This window comes from Pristiophorus japonicus, chromosome 3 (genome assembly GCF_044704955.1).
Source record: "Pristiophorus japonicus isolate sPriJap1 chromosome 3, sPriJap1.hap1, whole genome shotgun sequence".
Lineage (NCBI taxonomy): Eukaryota > Metazoa > Chordata > Chondrichthyes > Pristiophoridae > Pristiophorus > Pristiophorus japonicus.
Window position 1 is genome coordinate 87,604,421 of NC_091979.1, and position 17,999 is coordinate 87,622,419.

Genomic DNA, 17,999 nt, shown 5'->3' on the forward strand with positions numbered 1-17,999 from the left:
TGCCATTTGCCAGTACCATTAGAAATTCCAGGAAGAATGCTTTATTTGAGGCTTGAGGAGAATACTTTCTATAAATAATACTAATTTTAACCTCCGTATCCCAAAATTCCATGGGGCCTTTTGCACCAGTTTTGCACCTCTGAACTGGGATTTCTATCAGTTGATGCTATCTAGCAGGGACCTCACCATAAATTGTGCAGTCAGTTTGTATAAATATCCATTGGCAGTTCAGTAGTGCATCTATCGTGTAACACAGGAGTAGAGTGCTTGGAAATTAGGAGTACAGCTTTGAAAGAGTTGTAAATGGCTGAGGTTGGGGGCAGCAGCAGGCTGGCTAAGTTGGAGTGTTTGTTACAGTGAGTTTACTGTCAGGTACCTGTATTTGATGGCTCATGTGATTTTGTGCCATATTTTTAAAGTGCGTCTTCAAGTGCAAAGGCATCCAAAGATGAGGTCGGCATTACAAGAATGCAGAAAAGAGCACACCGTTTCAATGAAACCAACCATGAGATTATCCTGGACAAGATGTAACAAAGGAGGGAAAGACTGCTGGGTACCCATGGGAGGAAACTGCAGAAACATGTCTTGCATGTTGAGAAGGGAAGATGGCAGTGTTCACTTTCAGAACTGCAGACCAGTGCTTGAAAAAAATCCAATGACCTGATGAGACCAGGCAAACTTAATACAGCTCTCTCTGATGCAGCAGCTCAGGTACTTCCAAGGAGTAGTTTGACTTGTGGTCACTTTTGAGTTAATTGTATGAGAGAATATATTCTTGGGTTGTGCTCTGATGATATGGAGATTATAGTCATGCAGAAAAAGGTGCATTTATATTGTGCTGACTTATTCAAACCAGATGATTAAGACTTGAATTATCATGTAAAGTACTAAATTGAAGATCTTTGCTGTTCTATCTCCAAAGCAGCAAGGGCCATCAACCCCAGCATCTCCCCAAGGATGTCCACATCTTTTTAGATAGCAAGGTTGTGCAGTGCACAGCAAGATGCAACTATGTAGGCTACAAAATCTGGAGCACAATACAAAGTTCCTCCTGATTATCAAAACAGTGAAAGCAGCCCTTTAAGGCCCCTCTCAATGATCCTCTGAATGATCACTCTAGTAGAGGTATATGTCTTGTTGTACTGCTCTTCAGCTGCTTTTCTTGGAAATTAAAGGGGCCATTATCCATGGTATTAAAGGATAGGATGAGTCACCCATATGCCATCCATTCACTTGACTAATCTTCCTTAAAGAGCTAGGAATTCCTGAGGGTGAAGGCATCATGGCAACTTCCAGAAAATCTGGCATTCATGTGAAGAATTCTTTGCATCTTGTCACACAGAATGTGGACATTCAGAAAGTGGTACCCTCTCTGTTAGGAAAGTTGAGGGAATTAATGTTAGGAACTTGCTGTGGTATGTGGGTGCCATCCATTGCACCCTGCTCTTGGGTCATTCACCCCTTGAGCCTGTTTCGCCTTTCAATTAGATCATGGCTAATCTCTACCTCAACTCCATTTACCCACCCTTGCTCTACCTCCCTTGATAGCCTTACCTAACAAAAATCTATTGATCTTAGTTTTCAAAATTTCAACTGACCAAGCATCCACAATCTTTTAGGGATGAAAGTTCCAGATTTCCACTACCCTTTGTGTTCTATAAGTGTTTCCTGATCTCACTCCCAAATGGCCTATCTCTTATTTTTAAGATTATAGCCCCTTGTTCTGGCCATATTGTGCTACTGCCTTGCTGTCAAGACAAACTGGACGAATTCCCCAGCTTTCCTGCAAAGTGTGTCAGTGACCTGACAACTGCATGCCCAGACAACATCCTGGGTGATATTTCACAGATCTCCCCCCATCCCCCATAACTACTTGAAATAAGCCTGCAGCATAGAAGTTGAGTGCAGTTGTCACTTTCGCAGCTACAGGCAGAGCTGCCTTGGCATATGATCTGGCCACAGGTGGTCTTGTAGCTGGCACAGCTCTCCTATTTCTAACTGAAGCACAGTGAACTGAGAGCTTCTCACCAAGGTCTTCATAGGACCTGCATAGCCTGTAAATTCTTTTGGGGCAGTATAATATCTTGCCTCCTCAAACGCTGCCTCACTTTCCTCTCCTCCATCCTACACTGCTTCTCCTTGTCCATTAAAATTGCACACTACTGAATTCCATAGCTGGTACTCGGAACTTCTCATTGTGGGTGGGGCAAAAGTTTCTATGGAGGATCTGAGAGGCCCTTAGTCTGCCTGGGCCAAGTCCAGTTCAATCTGGGTGTAAAGCAAAATAAAATGCTTTAAAAGCTCTTCTGCAACTCCAGCGATCTCTTTTGAAAGTTTCTTCAGGCTACAGGCTCCAAAGCAAAGCAATTCTGCTGGTATCAGCTGATATTACCAACAGGCACACCTTTTTAAAAATTCTAAATTACCCTTGGTGTAATAGGAGCATAAATCATGGGATTTTGGGATTCCATCACTGTTGCTTTCCTTTGTAATATGGCAATTAATTACCAGCAGCATCGGCGAATGCACCAGATTATGTCGTGAACTACATTGTTATCTTTAGAAGGTCGGAAATGAATCCTGCCCCAGAATCCACCAACAAAATTATCTGTGTGTTGATCTTGAACAGAAACCCTCGAAAAAGGCGAGTAAAGTTGGGACTTCTATATCTTGAAATTGTTGTTAACTTCAACCTATTTCCAAATGTTGGTATAAGTAGTAACATAACTGACTGTCACTTCAGTTCAGTTTCTGCACACGTAACATATTTGTAGTGGGGTAATGTACTGATTCCCCAAAATGCTGTGTTATAGAGCACGGCTAAAATGCAGGTTCTCTTCTACAGTCTTTTCAACATGACACATTACCAATCTCCGTTGCCATCTGATGGAGGTCAGTCATTTCCAAGTCAGGAGGAAAAGAAAATTGTGCTGTGACGGTTGCCTGCTTCTTGGCTGGTAGTAGCACAGGGCATAGGAGAAACTTAAAGCTTGGGAATAAAGAACTATGCCAGAAAAATTATGATTGCAGCAAACCAGAAAATGGCAATTTCTATTTTAGTACAAATTGTGACTAACTATCCATTTTTAATTCCTAGCGTGCCATGAGAGGAAGAGTTGTTAGATAGACAGACTTGGTGTTCTATTGTTTGGACAGTTGAAATCCTCTTTCGTTTGGGATTTATTTTAAAAGCTGGTTATCTTTTCCCAGGGGAAAGGGTGTGGTGATTAGTGGAACAAGCTGTTGTAATTTCACAACTTAATACATAAAAATATGTACTAGCTTTTGTTTTAAAGAGAGAGGCCATATAAAGGCAAATGTTAGAAATGTTCAGACAATTTATTAATTGATTAATCTTTTGACCACTAAATTTCTGTGCAATCCAAACTTTTAAATTTTGTTTATATAAATGGGCTGTGATAAGCCAACTTTTATGTAGCCAGACTTGAGTATAACTGGTTCACTAGCAGTTAATTTGCTAACATAGGGACTCTCAGACTGACTCGTATTTTAGCGCACAATTTTGGATTGCCACAGATTTCTAATGTCAGAATTGATTGTCAATCAGATTACATTAGACAAAAGACTGAAAGTGAAGAATGCCATGTTAATTATTTTCTAAACCATATTCTTTAAAGTAAAATGTTCCCCTTCTCAACAGTGCAATAATGCTCAAATTATGTGCAACATCCAGTTTTGTTTGCAGATTAACGTACATGTGACTAACAAATCTGTAATTTCATTCCATTGAGTTAAAATCCTTCAGTAACCATGACCATTTCAGCTTTTTGTTATCTTCACGCATTGTTTTGTATTCAATTGTTCTAAAATAAAAATAGAATTTGTTTTTACAAATACAGCCGACGTAGTGTAATGAGAACAACATTCCTTATAGCATTGCTAATACCTGTGATTTTTATATCCTGTATTATATATTCTCCCTGATAATTAAGTCAATGCACATGTTGGCAATGCTGTCCTTTTATGTTTTTTAAATGTCACTGCAGTAATCTGAATTGAAAGTGAACTCATGACTGACTACTTTTAAACATTGGTTGTTCTTATTCCCAATGGAGTTATTTTGTAATTCTGAGAGAGTTTTGTGTGTTAAACTTTGTCTCTTTTTTTAAAAAAAAAGGAACAATCCAATATCATGACTAGGCCATTACATGTGTTAAAGCCAATATTCCGCAGTATAACTTATGTTATTCATAGTGGCTTCATCACCCAGCATTTAAGGGAATACATAAGGCTGTCTTTGTTTTGTATATGCATGTAAAAGTCTGCAGTGATAGCTATGATTATGCATACTGTTCTTGTGCCTACATTCCAAAGGCCACATGTTGGGCATTTGATTGAAGTCACATGCTCAACATTTGATACAGAAAAAATTGTGGTGGAAATGTCACAAGAAGGTAATTGCTTGAGTAGACAAGATGGTGACTGCAACAGTAAGTGCTAAAACATACAATACTTCTGTGTTGAAGCTGTTTTGTGTTCCCAAGAATCATTAATTTGTAAGCAGTAAATTTGTCATAATCGTTGGGGGGGATAAGTTCCAGGCTGTTTTGTACAGTAGCCTGCATAGTAAAAGTGGTTCAGGAGATTAACTGGCTGATTCCAAGATTTCAGACTGAATGTTCACCAACTATTTCATAAATGGGATTTTTTTTTCCCAGTTAATAAACCACTGATAGCTTTGTGCCTTGATGCATATTTTCAAAGAGGGTGGATTTTGTTGAGGTATTAATCACTGAAAAACTTCAGCAAATGGAAAATCGAGTTCCAATTGCAGTTATGTTGAAATGGTAAGTGCTAAAGATTTGTTCTTGCATTGTGTAATATTTTAGAAATGCAAACATTCAAAGAGTGTACTTTTTAAGTCAAAATGTTACTGTGATCTGATTTTGGTTTTATAGATGGAACAGATTTAAAAATACAATTGTTTTTGTGAGACCGATATTAGCAGCTGCTATTGCAGTCCCTTATTGTATATTTAAGCTGTGATTTTCTTCCCCTTGCTAATCCTCTTTCCATATAGTCTGATGGGTATCCTCTGTTTCCCTGCCAATTGTCCATTATTCACATGTAAGTCTCAAGTGATTTGTTGGTAGCTTATTTAATTGCCGGGAACAGTACAGCCCAGCTCAGTGCTGTTGTCACCTGATGTCGAGCCAGGGAACGCTGTATTTCTTTACCTCCTCCCACCCTGTTTGTTCTTCAGCAGCTAGTTCTGGCACTCCTATGGCCAACTCCTGTTGTGATCACCTACTCAGCGCAGACCAGGAACTGAACCTGGAATAAAACTGCTAAGTCATTTGGCGAGTCTCCTTTTTTTTTTAAAATCAAAATTGTGGAACATATTGACTGATGAAATTGAATTCAAGTTACTTGATGTTTTGGAGGCAGCAAAAATGTGACCTTGTGAATTGGTGTATTTGTGGTGAGCTGCATTGACAATTCTCAGGTTAATTTTCAGTCAGTGGTAGTGTGTGTTAAGTTTAATTATTTATTTGGGGAGAGGAAATCTGTCAAAAGGGGCTGCATTATACCTGAAAATAGTAGACAGGGTTTTTCTCATGTCCTGGAAATAGGTGTTCCAATTGTATCATTGAGGTATCATGGATCCAAAATTGGCTTAGAGGTAGGAAGCAAAGGGTAATGGTTGATGGATGCTTTTGTGACTGGAAGGATGTTTCTAGTGGGATTCCGCAGGGCTCAGTACTGGGTCCCTTGCTTTTTGTGGTATATATCAATGATTTAGATTTGAATATAGGGAGTATGATTAAGAAGTTTGCAGATGACACTAAAATTGACTGTGTGGTTGATAATGAAGAGGAACGTCATGGACTGCAAGAGGATATCAATCTGCTGGTCAGGTGGGCAAAGCAGTGGCAAATGGAATTTAATTCAGAGAAATATGAGGTAATGCACTTTTGGAGGGCTAAAAAGGAAAGGGTATACACATTAAGCGGTAGGCCACTTAATAGTGTAGATGAACAAAGGGACCTTGGAGTGCTTGTCCACAGATCCCTGAAAGTAGCAAGCCAGGTGGTTAAGAAGGCATATGGAATGCTTGCCTTTATTGGCTGAGGCATAGAATACAAGAGCAGGGAGGTTATGCTTAAATAATGTGATACTCTTTAGGCCACAGCTGGAGTACTGAGTGCAGTTCTGGTCGCCGTATTATAGGAAGGACGTGATTGTACGAGAGAGGGTGCAGACGAGATTTACGAGGATGCTGCCTGGAATGGAGAATCTTAGCTATGAGGACAGATTGGATGACTCATTGGAACAGAGGAGGTTGAGAGAAGATCTCATTGAGATGTACAAAATTTTGAGGGGATATAGTGGATAGCAAGGGCCTATTTCCATTGGTGGAGGGGTCTATTACGAGGGGGCATAGTTTTAAGGTGGTTGGTGGAAGATTCAGAGGGGATTTGAGGCGGGGCTTCTTCAAGCAGAGGGTTGTGGGGATCTGGAACTCACTGCCTGGAAGGGTGGTGGATGCAGAAACCCTCACCACATTTAAAAGGTGCTTGGATGGGCACTTACTGCCATAACATCAAAGATTACGGACCTGGAGCTGGTAATTGGGGTTAGATTGGATAACCACTTGTTGGCTGGTGCAGATACGATGGTAATTACTGCAAGGAATCGAATACGGCCAGGGTGATCTCCTGAACTAGTTTCGATCGCCTGATGGGTTGGAGGAATTTTCCCAGATTTTTTTTTTCTCCAATTGGCCTGGGTTTTTATCTGTTTTTTGTGCGGATAGGCCAACATCTGCTCTCTCAGGGGGACATAAAAGATCCCATGGCACGATTTCAAAGAAGAGCAGGGGAGTTATCCCCGGTGTCCTGGCCAATATTCATTCCTCAATCAACATAACAAAAACAGATTATCTGGTTATTATCACATTGCTGTTTGTGGGAGCTTGCTGTGCGCAAATTGGCTGCTGCGTTTCCCATATTACAACAGTGGCAACACTCCAATTGGCTGTAAAGCACTTTGAGACGTCCAGTGGTCGTGAAAGGTGCTATATAAATGTAGGTCCGACTTTCTTTTGATAGTCCACTAAATTTATTTGTGAATTATTTATTTGTTCTTCTGATAAGGTACAGTTCTGACGGGGACCGAGGTTGGAGTTTTCCCAATATTGTAAAGTTTCAGTGGATATTAATAACTAAGTGAATTTCATGAGAGTATGGGGGAATAATTCCGTTGCGCCACGTTAAGGGGTGGTAACACTCGTGATGCGTGTGACTTTGTGCCAGGCATTGAAGTCTTTCCTCTCAAGAAATTGGGGTTATGCCCCCGAAAGGAAGTGGATCGCTAACTAATGCGCTCCACTTCCTTTCAAGGGCAGATGTGTCGAGAGCAGGGTTCAGCGCTACACACTGGGCTGCATAGCGCTGCTGCGTAGGAGGGGCACTTCCCTTAATTAAAAGGAAGGACCCAAGCAGCAATCACTGCACTAATAAAAGGGTCCTTCCTGGACCACCGGGAAGTGGCGGTGCGATGCCAACAGCCTGGCACTCAAGCAGAGTACCGAGCTGACCAATTGTGACAAGGCCCACGCGTTCAAAGTGGCAACTGGGCGCAGGACAAAAATCGGCATTTTTTTTTTTCAGGCCCACACCTCCCCTTTAACTTGCGCCCGCGAATGACCTGCCACCCAGTTCACGTCCCCTGAAGCTGTCGCTGTCATTCCTGGCGCAGCTTCAGGGTGTCATACCCAATTTAGGGTCCGGTGCACTAACTGGGCGCTGCGTACAGTGATGGCGTTGTCATCGCCGACGTAGCGGAGTGGGGTGCTACGGATTACTGCAGCCACTAACCTGCTGCCAAATTTAGCGGGGGTTGTTAGCTGCGATGCGCCTGGGGGGAAAATTGTCTGTGCCAATTTTTGTTTTTGTGATGGAAGCTATGACATTTTCTGCAAGAATAAAATCTGATACTGCTGCTTGTTTCTCATGATTCAGTTGTAGACTGTTATTTAGTTGACACCCTCTGGCAAGGAAAAAAAAATCGCTTGATATAATACAGAATAATACTCGATGCAACAATCCCCAAAGATTGAACGTAGCTGTTTTGGTTTCAAATGCTCGAGTCTCGATTTCTGGATTGCAAGGTAAGCACGTTAAAAGTGCAGACTGTAAGTTATCCTGTATCTAGTTTCCTGTAGTTTTCAAAGGGGTGGGAAGAAGAAACATAGTATGCTAGTAGTACTAGTCACATGGCATACAGCTTCAGTTCTAAAGTTGCTTTCACCTACTTTGTTGTGTTTGATGTACTGGAATTCTTTTCTACAATATCAAGTGAATAATTTACCTATTAGACTTATTTTTGGACTTAGAAACATAGAAAATAGGTGCAGGAGTAGGCCATTCGGCCCTTCGAGCCTGCACTGCCATTCAATGAGTTTATGGCTGAACATGCAACTTCAGTACCCCATTCCTGCTTTCTCGCCATACCCCTTGATCCCCCTAGTAGTAAGGACTACATCTAACTCCTTTTTGAATATATTCAGTGAATTGGCCTCAACTACTTTCTGTGGTAGAGAATTCCATAGATTCACCACTCTCTGGGTGAAGAAGTTTCTCCTCATCATGGTCCTAAATGGCTTACCCCTTATCCTTAGACTGTGACCCCTGGTTCTGGACTTCCCCAACATTGGGAACATTCTTCCTGCATCTAACCTGTCCAATCCCGTCAGAATTTTATATGCTTAGATGAGATCCCCTCTCATTCTTCTAAATTCCAATGACTATAATCCTAGTCGCTGCAGTCTTTTTTTATATGTCAGTCCTACTATCCCAGAATCAGTCTGGTGAACCTTCGCTGCACTCCCTCAATAGTAAGAATGTCCTTCCTCAGATTAGGAGACCATAACTGCACACATTATTCAAGGTGTGGTCTGACCAAGGCCCTGTACAACTGTAGTAAGACCTCCCTGCTCCTATACTCAAATTCTCTGGCTATGAAGGCCAACATACCATTTGCCGCCTTCACCGCCTGCTGTACCTGCATGCCTACTTTCCATGACTGATGTACCATGACACCCAGGTCTCGTTGCACCTCCCCTTTTTACTAATCTGTCACCATTCAGATAATATTCTGTCTTCCTGTTTTTGCCTCCAAAGTGGATAACCTCACATTTATCTACATTATACTGCATTTGCCCACTCACCTAACCTGTCCAAGTCACCCTGCAGCCTCTTGACATACTCCTCACAGCTCACACTGCCACCCAGCTTAGTGTCATCTGCAAACTTGGAGATATTACATTCAATTCCTTCATCTAAATCATTAATGTATATTGTAAATAGCTGGGGGCCCAACACTGAACCTTGCAGAATCCCACTAGTCACTGCCTGCCATTCTGAAAAGGATCCGTTTCTTCCTACTCATTGCTTCCTGTCTGCCAACCAGTTCTCTATCCACGTCAATACATTACCCCCAATACCATGTGCTTTAATTTTACACACTAATCTCTTGTGTGGGATCTTATCAAAAGCTTTTTGAAAGTCTGAGTACACCACATACACTGGCTCCCCCTTGTCCACTCTACTAGTTACATCCTCAAAAAATTCTCGAAGATTTGTCAAGCATGACTTCCCCTTCATAAATCCATGCTGACTTGGACCGATCCTGTCACTGCTTTCCAAATGCGCCGCTATTACATCTTTAATAATTGATTCCAACATTTTCCCCACCACTGATGTCAGGCTGACCGGTCTATAATTCCCTGTTTTCTCTCTCCTTCCTTTTTAAAAAAAAAAAAAAAATTGGGTTACATTAGCTACCCTCCAGTCCATAGGAACTGATCGAGTCTATAGAATGTTTGAAAATGACCACCAATGCATCCACTATTTCTAAGGCCACTTAAGTACTCTGGGATGCAGACTATCAGGCCCTGGGGATTTATCGGCCTTTAATCCCATCAATTTTCCGAACACAATTTGCTGACTAATAAGGATATCCTTCAGTTCCTCCTTCTCACTAGACCCTCTGTCCCCTAGTATTTCCGGAAGGTTATTTGTGTCTTCCTTCGTGAAGACAGAACCAAATAATTTGTTCAATTGGTCTGTCATTTCTTTGTTTCCCATTATAAATTCACCTGAATCCGACTGCAATGGACCTACGTTTGCCTTCACTAATCTTTTTCTCTTTACATATCTATAGAAGCTTTTGCAGTCAGTTTTTATGTTCCCTGCAATCTTACACTCGTACTCTATTTTCCCCCTCTTAATTAAACCCTTAGTCTTCCTCTGTTGAATTCTAAATTTCTCCCAGTCCTCAGGTTTGCTGCTTTTTTTGGCCAATTTATATGCCTCTTCCTTGGAATTAACACTATCCCTAATTTTCCTTGTAAGGCATGGTTACCACCTTCCCAGTTTTATTTTTACGCCAGACAGGGATGTATAATTGTTGAAGTTCATCCATGTGATCTTTAAATGTCTGCCATTGCCTATCCACCGTCAACCCTTTAAGTATCACTCGCCAGTCTATTCTAGCCAAATCATGTCTCATACGGTCGAAGTTACCTTTCTTTAAGTTCAGGCCCCTAGTCTCTGAATCAACTGTGTCACACTCCATCTTAATGAAGAATTCTACCAGATTATGGTCACTCTTCCCCAAGGGTCCTTACACAAGATTGCTAATTAATCCTCTCTGATTACACAACACCCAGTCTAGGATGGCCAGCTCTCTAGTTGGTTCCTCGACATATTGGTCTGGAAAACCATCCCTTATACACTCCAGAAAATCCTCCTCCATCGTATTGCTACCAGTTTGTTAGCCCAATCTATGTAAACCTTCTCTGCACTCTCTCCAGTGCCTCTATATCCTTTTTATATTGTGACCAGAATGGTATGCAGTATTCCAAGTGTGGTCTAACCAAGGTTCGATACAAGTGTAGAATAACTTCACTCCTTTTCAATTCTATCCCTCGAGAAATAAACCCTAGTGCCTAGTCAGCTTTTTCTATGGCCTGCTTAGCCTGTGTCGCTACTTTGTGATTTGTGTATTTGTACACAGATCCGTTTTCTCCTCTACCCCACCCACACTTGCATGCTTCAAGTAATGTGACCTCCCTATTTTTCCTACAAAAATATAATACAGGTGCAGCGTCCAAAATCTGGTGTTCGGGAACAATCAGTGGCATGGTCATCCAGAATCCGCAAAACATTTCCGAATCCGGACACCCTGCCAGACAGTTAGCGTTGCCAGCCGGGCCCAGTGAAAAGTCAAAAAATGAAATCCAACTACTGTACGTGACAAAAATTGCAAAAATAAAAATACCAATCCTACCTGCGCCAGGCCAGGTCTTCACAGTCACTGCACCCGCTGTTCCTGGGTTCGCAGCAACTCTGCACAGCACACAAGTCCCTTTGGCCAGAACCAACCAAGCTCCCGCGCGCAAGTCCCCGAGCAGAATCAAACTCTGCGCAGCACACTGCAGCTTCCCAAAGCAGCAACTGCGCGATCAGATTGCCACGCTCCAGGACTCAGTGGAGCTCACCCGAGCTAAACTGACCAGATTGCGATTTTAATTTGCACACCTGTACCTGAAATAAAAAATACTACCCGCACCTGTACATGCACTTTTAAATTCAGCATTTAAAATAAAATTAGTGGCATTAAACCATTATAGGGCTCCCCTAGCTGACCCACCTACACCCAATGCTGAGATCGCACCGACATCCCATGATCAGACCCCACCCAATGTGACTTCATCGCTGTGATGTTTTTCCTGATTTAAAGATCTGCACAGGTAAAGATTGTGAATTTGTGTTGTCATTGCAAACATGTCAAAAAGTCCAACAGATACCCCAATGGGTTCAGATAAAGGAAAGAGGAAGCATAGTTCACTTTCAATTGCCAAGGAAGTGGAGTTACTCCACTAGCAGCAAGTATATTTTGGTGCAACAAGCTAAAATATTCCATGCACAGCTGGGGATTGAAACTCCATGCGAGTACTCTTCTGGTTGGCTAGCCAAATTTAAAAGGTGTCATGGCATCAGACAAAGTATGTGGTGAGAAAACCTCAGCAGATCATGAGGCAGCTGAAAATTATATTGATGAGTTCATCAAACTAATTGCTGATGAAAACCTTTCACCTGAGCAAATGTACAATGCTGATGAGACAGCACTGTTTTGGCGCTACGTACCGCGAAAGACATTAGCAGCAGCAGAAGAAACGCAGCCATAAGAAATAGGAACAGGAGTAGGCCATACGGCCCCTCGAGCCTGCTCTGCCATTCAATAAGATCATGGCTGATCTGATCATGGACTCAGCTCCACTTCCCTGCCCGCTCCCCATAACCCCTTATCGTGCAAGAAACTGTCTATGTCGGTCTTAAATTTATTCAATGTTCCAGCTTCCACAGCTCTGAGGCAGCGAATTCCACAGATTTACAACCCTCAGAAGAAATTTCTCCTCATCTCAGTTTTAAATGGGTGGCCCCTTATTCTAAGATCATGCCCTCTAGTTCTAGTCTCACCCATCAGGTGTAAAAGACGCCAAGGATAGGTTGACTGTGCTTGCTGCTGCAAATGCGGCAGGGATACATAGTGTAAGCTTACGGTTATTGGGAGAAGCCAGCGTCCAAGATGTTTCAAGGGTTTGAGAGTATTGCCAGTGCATTATTCTGCCAATAAGAAAACATGGATAACCATGGTAATCTTTCTGAACTGGTTTGAGAAGAGTTGTTTCCCTCAGGCGCGTGCTCATTGCACGGAAGCTGGTCTTGAGGAAAAGTGCAAAATATACTTGCTGCTAGACAATTGCTCAGCACATCCCGATGCTGAGCTTTTGGTAAAGGATAATGTCCATGGAATCTACTTACATCCCAATGTTACAGCCAACGGACCAAGGAATTTTGAGATCGATGAAGTGTCTCGACAAAAATGAGTTTGAGATGTTTGCTTAATGCTGTGAACACAGGCATGGGAATAAAAGCATTCTCAAAAGCTTTCTCTATCAAGGATGCCATATGGGCAGCTCCGAATGCATGGAACTTGATAACTACAGACACCTTGGATCAATGCTTGGCAAAACATCTGGCCATCAACTATGTTTGCTGACGATGATGTTGATGATGCTCTTCAGGACTTTCAAGGCTTCCACGTGTCCAGGGAGAAAGCAATGATTGCTCAACTTTTCGATTATGCAAGAGGGCTGACTTGCGCAGGAATTGAATGAGGACGATGTCATAGAAGTCGTGGACATAGACAACGATGCTCCCATTGTGCATGCAGTGACAGATGAAGAAATCAAGCAGTGTTTTGCATTCAGAAGAAAAGGATGAAAGCAGTGAGGATGACGATGATACCTGTGATCGTCGAAAAAGTGCCGATTGACAAAAGAATCAATCTTTGTCAAGAATTAATTCACGCCTTAGAGCAACAAAGCTTCAAAAATGAAGAAATATTGCAGATCTACAAATTCGGGAAAGATTAGTGAAAGAAAAGTCCAAATTATTTAAAGAACAATACTTTCTTTCAAAAGATGTCGCAACAGAAGACCGACAGCGTGCAACACAACCAGTAATTTCCACATTTGATAATCCTATTGCTGGCCCATCATCAGCCCCAGACATGATAGCTGAGCCCTTTACCTCAAGCACAACCTCCAGCCAATTTTAACTGTACCTGTTTATTTTTACTCTAACAAATAAAAGCCTTCATTTACTGTTTTATATTTCATAACTTAACTGTTTTACAAATAAAAACCTTTATTATATTTCATGCTTGGAGTACTGTACATTCCTTTACAAATTTGAAGATGGTAGCAAAAGATACAGGCCAGGAAGCTCACATTAATTACAATTACTGCGTTGCAAAAACAAGAGAGGGAGGCTTAACCTGCGTCGCGAAGAAGTGAGGACTACAAGCCCTGCGAGAAGAACTACAAGATGACGTCCAAAAACCGGAAATATCTCAATCTGGGCTCAAGCATTTCCGGACTCTGGATGCGCTTCTGGCGTTCCGAAATACCCGAATCTGGGCTCGGGCATTTCAGGGCTTCAGACATCAGCAACATGTTCCGAAGTCCGGAAAAACACAAAAACCGGCTCGGCCTCGGTCCCAAGGTTGCCGGATTCGGGAGGTTGTACCTGTACCTCACATTTATCAGAGTTGAATTTCATTTGCCAATTATATGCCCATTCTACAAGTTTATTGATGTCTTCATGTAATTTGTTGCAGTCCTCCTCCGTATCAAATATCTCCCTCCTTCCCCCCCCCCCCCGCCCGAATTTGGTGTCATCTGCAAATTTAGAAATTATGTTTATGCAGAAGGTACAGTTGAAAGTTACTGCCTGAATAACTGGCCCAGTGTAAACTCAAGAAACTATATAGGAGGTAATTTAAAGGGGGCGCAACGTAAAGCTGTTTTTAGGCCATTTATCTCAATTCTTTTACTGCTTAAATTGCCATGAGACTTTATGACAGTTGCTAATTACTTTCCCCCTTCAGGTTCTTTTACTTACAAGTTTCCCAATGGGAATCACCCATCGCTAAGAAAAGCAAGGCATGCAGAGAGATAGCAGGTGGCAAAATACCACCTGCCCTAGTCAGCATCCGTGGATCTGCGGAGAGGTGAAATTACATCACTTCAGCAGATATAGTGCTGGTGGGGTCTCTGCTTCCTAAAGTAAGCTGTGCCATATGTCCTAACGGTGCTGCAATGATAGCCGAGTGACTGTGCTGGATGATTCTTCAGAAACACCCACACAAAAGTAAAAGCACATGGGATCCAAGCGAAAGTGGCAAGTTCAATCCAAAATTAGCTCCGTGGCAGGAATTAAGGGGCAATGATTGGCCAGCGTTTTTGTGACTGGAAGGCTCTTTCCAGTGGGGTTCTGCAGGGTTCAATACGAGATCCCTTGCTTTTTGCAATGATTTAGACTTCAATGAAGGGGGCATGATTAAGAAGTTGGCAGATGATACAAAAATTGGCCGTGTGATTGAAAGTGAGGATGAAAGCTGTAGACTGCAGGAAGATATCAATGGAGTGATCAGGTGGCCAGTAAAGTGGCAAATGAAATTCAATCTAGCTAAGTATGAGGTAATGCATTTGGGGAGGGTGAACAAGACAAGGGAATACACAATAAATGGTAGGCTACTGAGCAATGTAGAGGGATGTTGGAGTACATGTCCACAGATACTTGAAGTTAGCAGAACAGCTCGATAAGGTGGTTAAGAAGGCATAGTTAATTATCTTTATTCATCATCATCCATCATAGGCAGTCCCTTGGAATTGAGGCAGACTTGCTTTCTTTCCTAAAGTGAGTTCTTTGGTGGCTGAACAGTCCAATAAGAGAGCCACAGACTCTACCTGTCCCACCTGTGACAGCCGTTGAGGGAAGGGGTGGGTAGGACTGGTTTGCCGCATGCTCTTTCCGCAGCCTGGTCTAGATTTCTGCATGCCCTCGGCATTGAGATTCAAAGTGCTCAGCGCCCACCTGGGTGCACTTTCTCCACTTAGGGTGGTCTTTGGCCAGGGACTCCCAGGTGTCAGTGGGGATGTTGCACTTTTTTAGGGAGGCTTTGATAGTGTCCTTGTAACATTTCCGTTGCCCACCTTTGTCTCATTTGCTGTGAAGGAGCTCCACATAGAGCACTTGCTTTGAGAGTCTCGTGTCTGGCATGCGAACTATGTTGCCCACCCAGCAAAGCTGATCGAGCGTGGCCAGTGCTTCAATGCTGGGGATGTTAGCCAGAACGAGGCCACAGATGTTGGTGCACCCGTCCTCCCAGGGGATTTGCAGGATCTTGCCGAGACATCGTTGGTAATATATCTCCAGCGACTTGAGGCGTCTTGTGTACATCGTCCAGGCCTCTGAGCCATACAGGAGGGTGGGTATTATTGCAGTCCTGTAGACCATGAGCTTGGTGGTAGATTTGAGGGCCTGGTCTTCGAACACTCTTTTCCTCAGGCGGCCGAAGGATGCACTGGCGCACTGGAGGCGGTGTGAATCTCCACATCAATGTCTGTTTTTGTTGATAAGAGGCTCCCGAGGTATAGGAAATGGTCCACGTTGTCGAGGGCCCGCCATGGATCTTGCTGACTGGGCGGGGGGGGGCCATTGCTGTGTGACGAGGACAGGCTGGTGGAGGATCTTTGTCTTATGGGTGTTTAGCATAAGGCCCATGCTTTCATATGGCTCAGTATATACATCGACTATATCCAAGAGTTCAGCCTCAATGTGCGCAGACACAGGCGTCGTCCGCATACTGTAGCTCAACGACAGAGATTGGGGTGATTTTGGACCTGGCCTGGAGGCGGCGTAGATTAACCAACTTCCCACTGGTTCTGTAGTTTAGTTCCACTCCAGCGGGGAGTTTGTTGACTGAGGTGGAGCATGGCAGCGAGGAAGATTGAGAAGAGAGTTGGAGCGATGACGCAGCCCTGTTTGACCCCAGTCCGGACGTGGATTGGATCTAAAATGCATCCGTTGGTAAGGATCACGGCCTGCATGACATCGTGGAGCAGGCGAAGGCTGTTGACAAACTTTTGGGGGCATCCGAAACGGAGGAGGGTGCTTCATAGACCCTCGCAGTTGACAGTGTCAAAGGCCTTTGTAATATTCGAAAAAGGCCATCTATAAGGGCTGGTGCTGCTCCCTGCATTTTTCCTGCAGTCATCGGGCTGCAAAGATCATGTCGCCTACGGGGCACAACGGACGAAATCCGCACTGTGACTCTGGGAGGAGCTCCTCGGCCACAGGTCGAAGACGGTTGAGGAGAACTCTAGCGACAACTTTCCCAGTGGCTGATAGCAGGGAGATTCCCCTGTTGTTGCCAGTCGGACTTGTCCCCTTTTTTAAAGATGGTCAAATGCCTTTTGAAAGTCCAAATACACCACATCCACTGGTTCTCCCTTGTCCACTCTACAAGTTACGTCCTCAAAAAATTCTAGATTTGTCAAGCATGATTTCCCTTTCATAAATCCTTGCTGACTTGGACCGATCCTGTCACTACTTTCCAAATGCGCTGCTGTTTCATCTTTAATAATTGATTCCAACATTTTCCCCACTACCGATGTCAGGCTGCCCAGTTTATAATTCCCTGTTTTCTCTTTCCCTCCCTTTTTTAAAAAGTGGGGTTAGATTACCTACCCTCCAATCCATAGGAACTGATCCATAGTCTATAGAATGTTGGAACATGACCACCAATGCATCCACTATTTTTCGGGCCACTTCCTCAAGTACTCTGGGATGCAGACTATCAGGTCCTTGGGATTTATCGACCTTCAATCCCATCAATTTCCCTAACACAATTTCCTGCCCAATAAGGATTTCCTTCCATTCCTCCTCGTTAGACCCTCGATCCCCTATTATTTTCGGGAGGTTGTTCGTGTCTTTCTTAGTGAAGACAGAACCAAAGTATTTGTTCAATTGGTCTGCCATTTCCTTGTTCCCCATTATGAATGCACCTGATTCTGACTGCAAGGGGACCTACATTAGTCTTCACTAATCTTTTTCTCTTCACGTATCTATAGAAGCTTTTGCTGTCAGTCTTTATGTTCCCTGCAAGCTTACTCTTGTACTCTATGTTCCCCCTCCTAATTAAACCCTTAGTCCTCCTCTGCTGGATTCTAAATTTCTCCCAGTCCTCAGGTTTGCTGCTGCTTCTGGCCAATTTATATGCCTCTTCCTTGGATTTAACACTATCCCTAATTTCCCTTGTTAACCACGGTTGAGCCACCTTCCCCTTTTTATTTTTACTCCAGACAGGGATGTACAATTGTTGTAGTTTATCCATGTGATCTTTAAACTGGCTATCCACCGTCAGCCCTTTTTTTCGCCTTCTTACCTTTTGCTTTTGCCCCCTTTTTACTTTCTTCTGCCTCCCTGCGTACATTCCTATCCCCCTGCCATATTAGTTTAAACCCTCCCCAACAGCACTAGCAAACACTCCGCCGAGGACATCGGTTTCGGTCCTCCCCAGGTGCAGACCGTCCGGTTTATACTGGTCCCACCTCCCCC

General features: G+C 43.1%; 1 protein-coding gene across 5 annotated transcripts in view; it reads left to right on the forward strand.

Annotated features, from left to right (window-relative positions):
- The window catches only part of cobll1b (cordon-bleu WH2 repeat protein-like 1b), a 274,387-nt gene that overhangs the window by 175,942 nt on the left and 80,446 nt on the right, over positions 1-17,999 (forward strand). Inside the window, exon 1 of one of the 5 annotated variants that reach the window (XM_070875528.1) lies at positions 8,007-8,134. The exons of the other annotated variants lie outside the window; for them this stretch is intronic. Within the exon in view, the coding sequence (XP_070731629.1) occupies positions 8,061-8,134 (74 nt within the window). The 5' untranslated portion in view covers positions 8,007-8,060. Of the gene's footprint in view, positions 1-8,006; positions 8,135-17,999 lie in introns of those variants that run through there. 5 annotated transcript variants of the gene reach the window in all.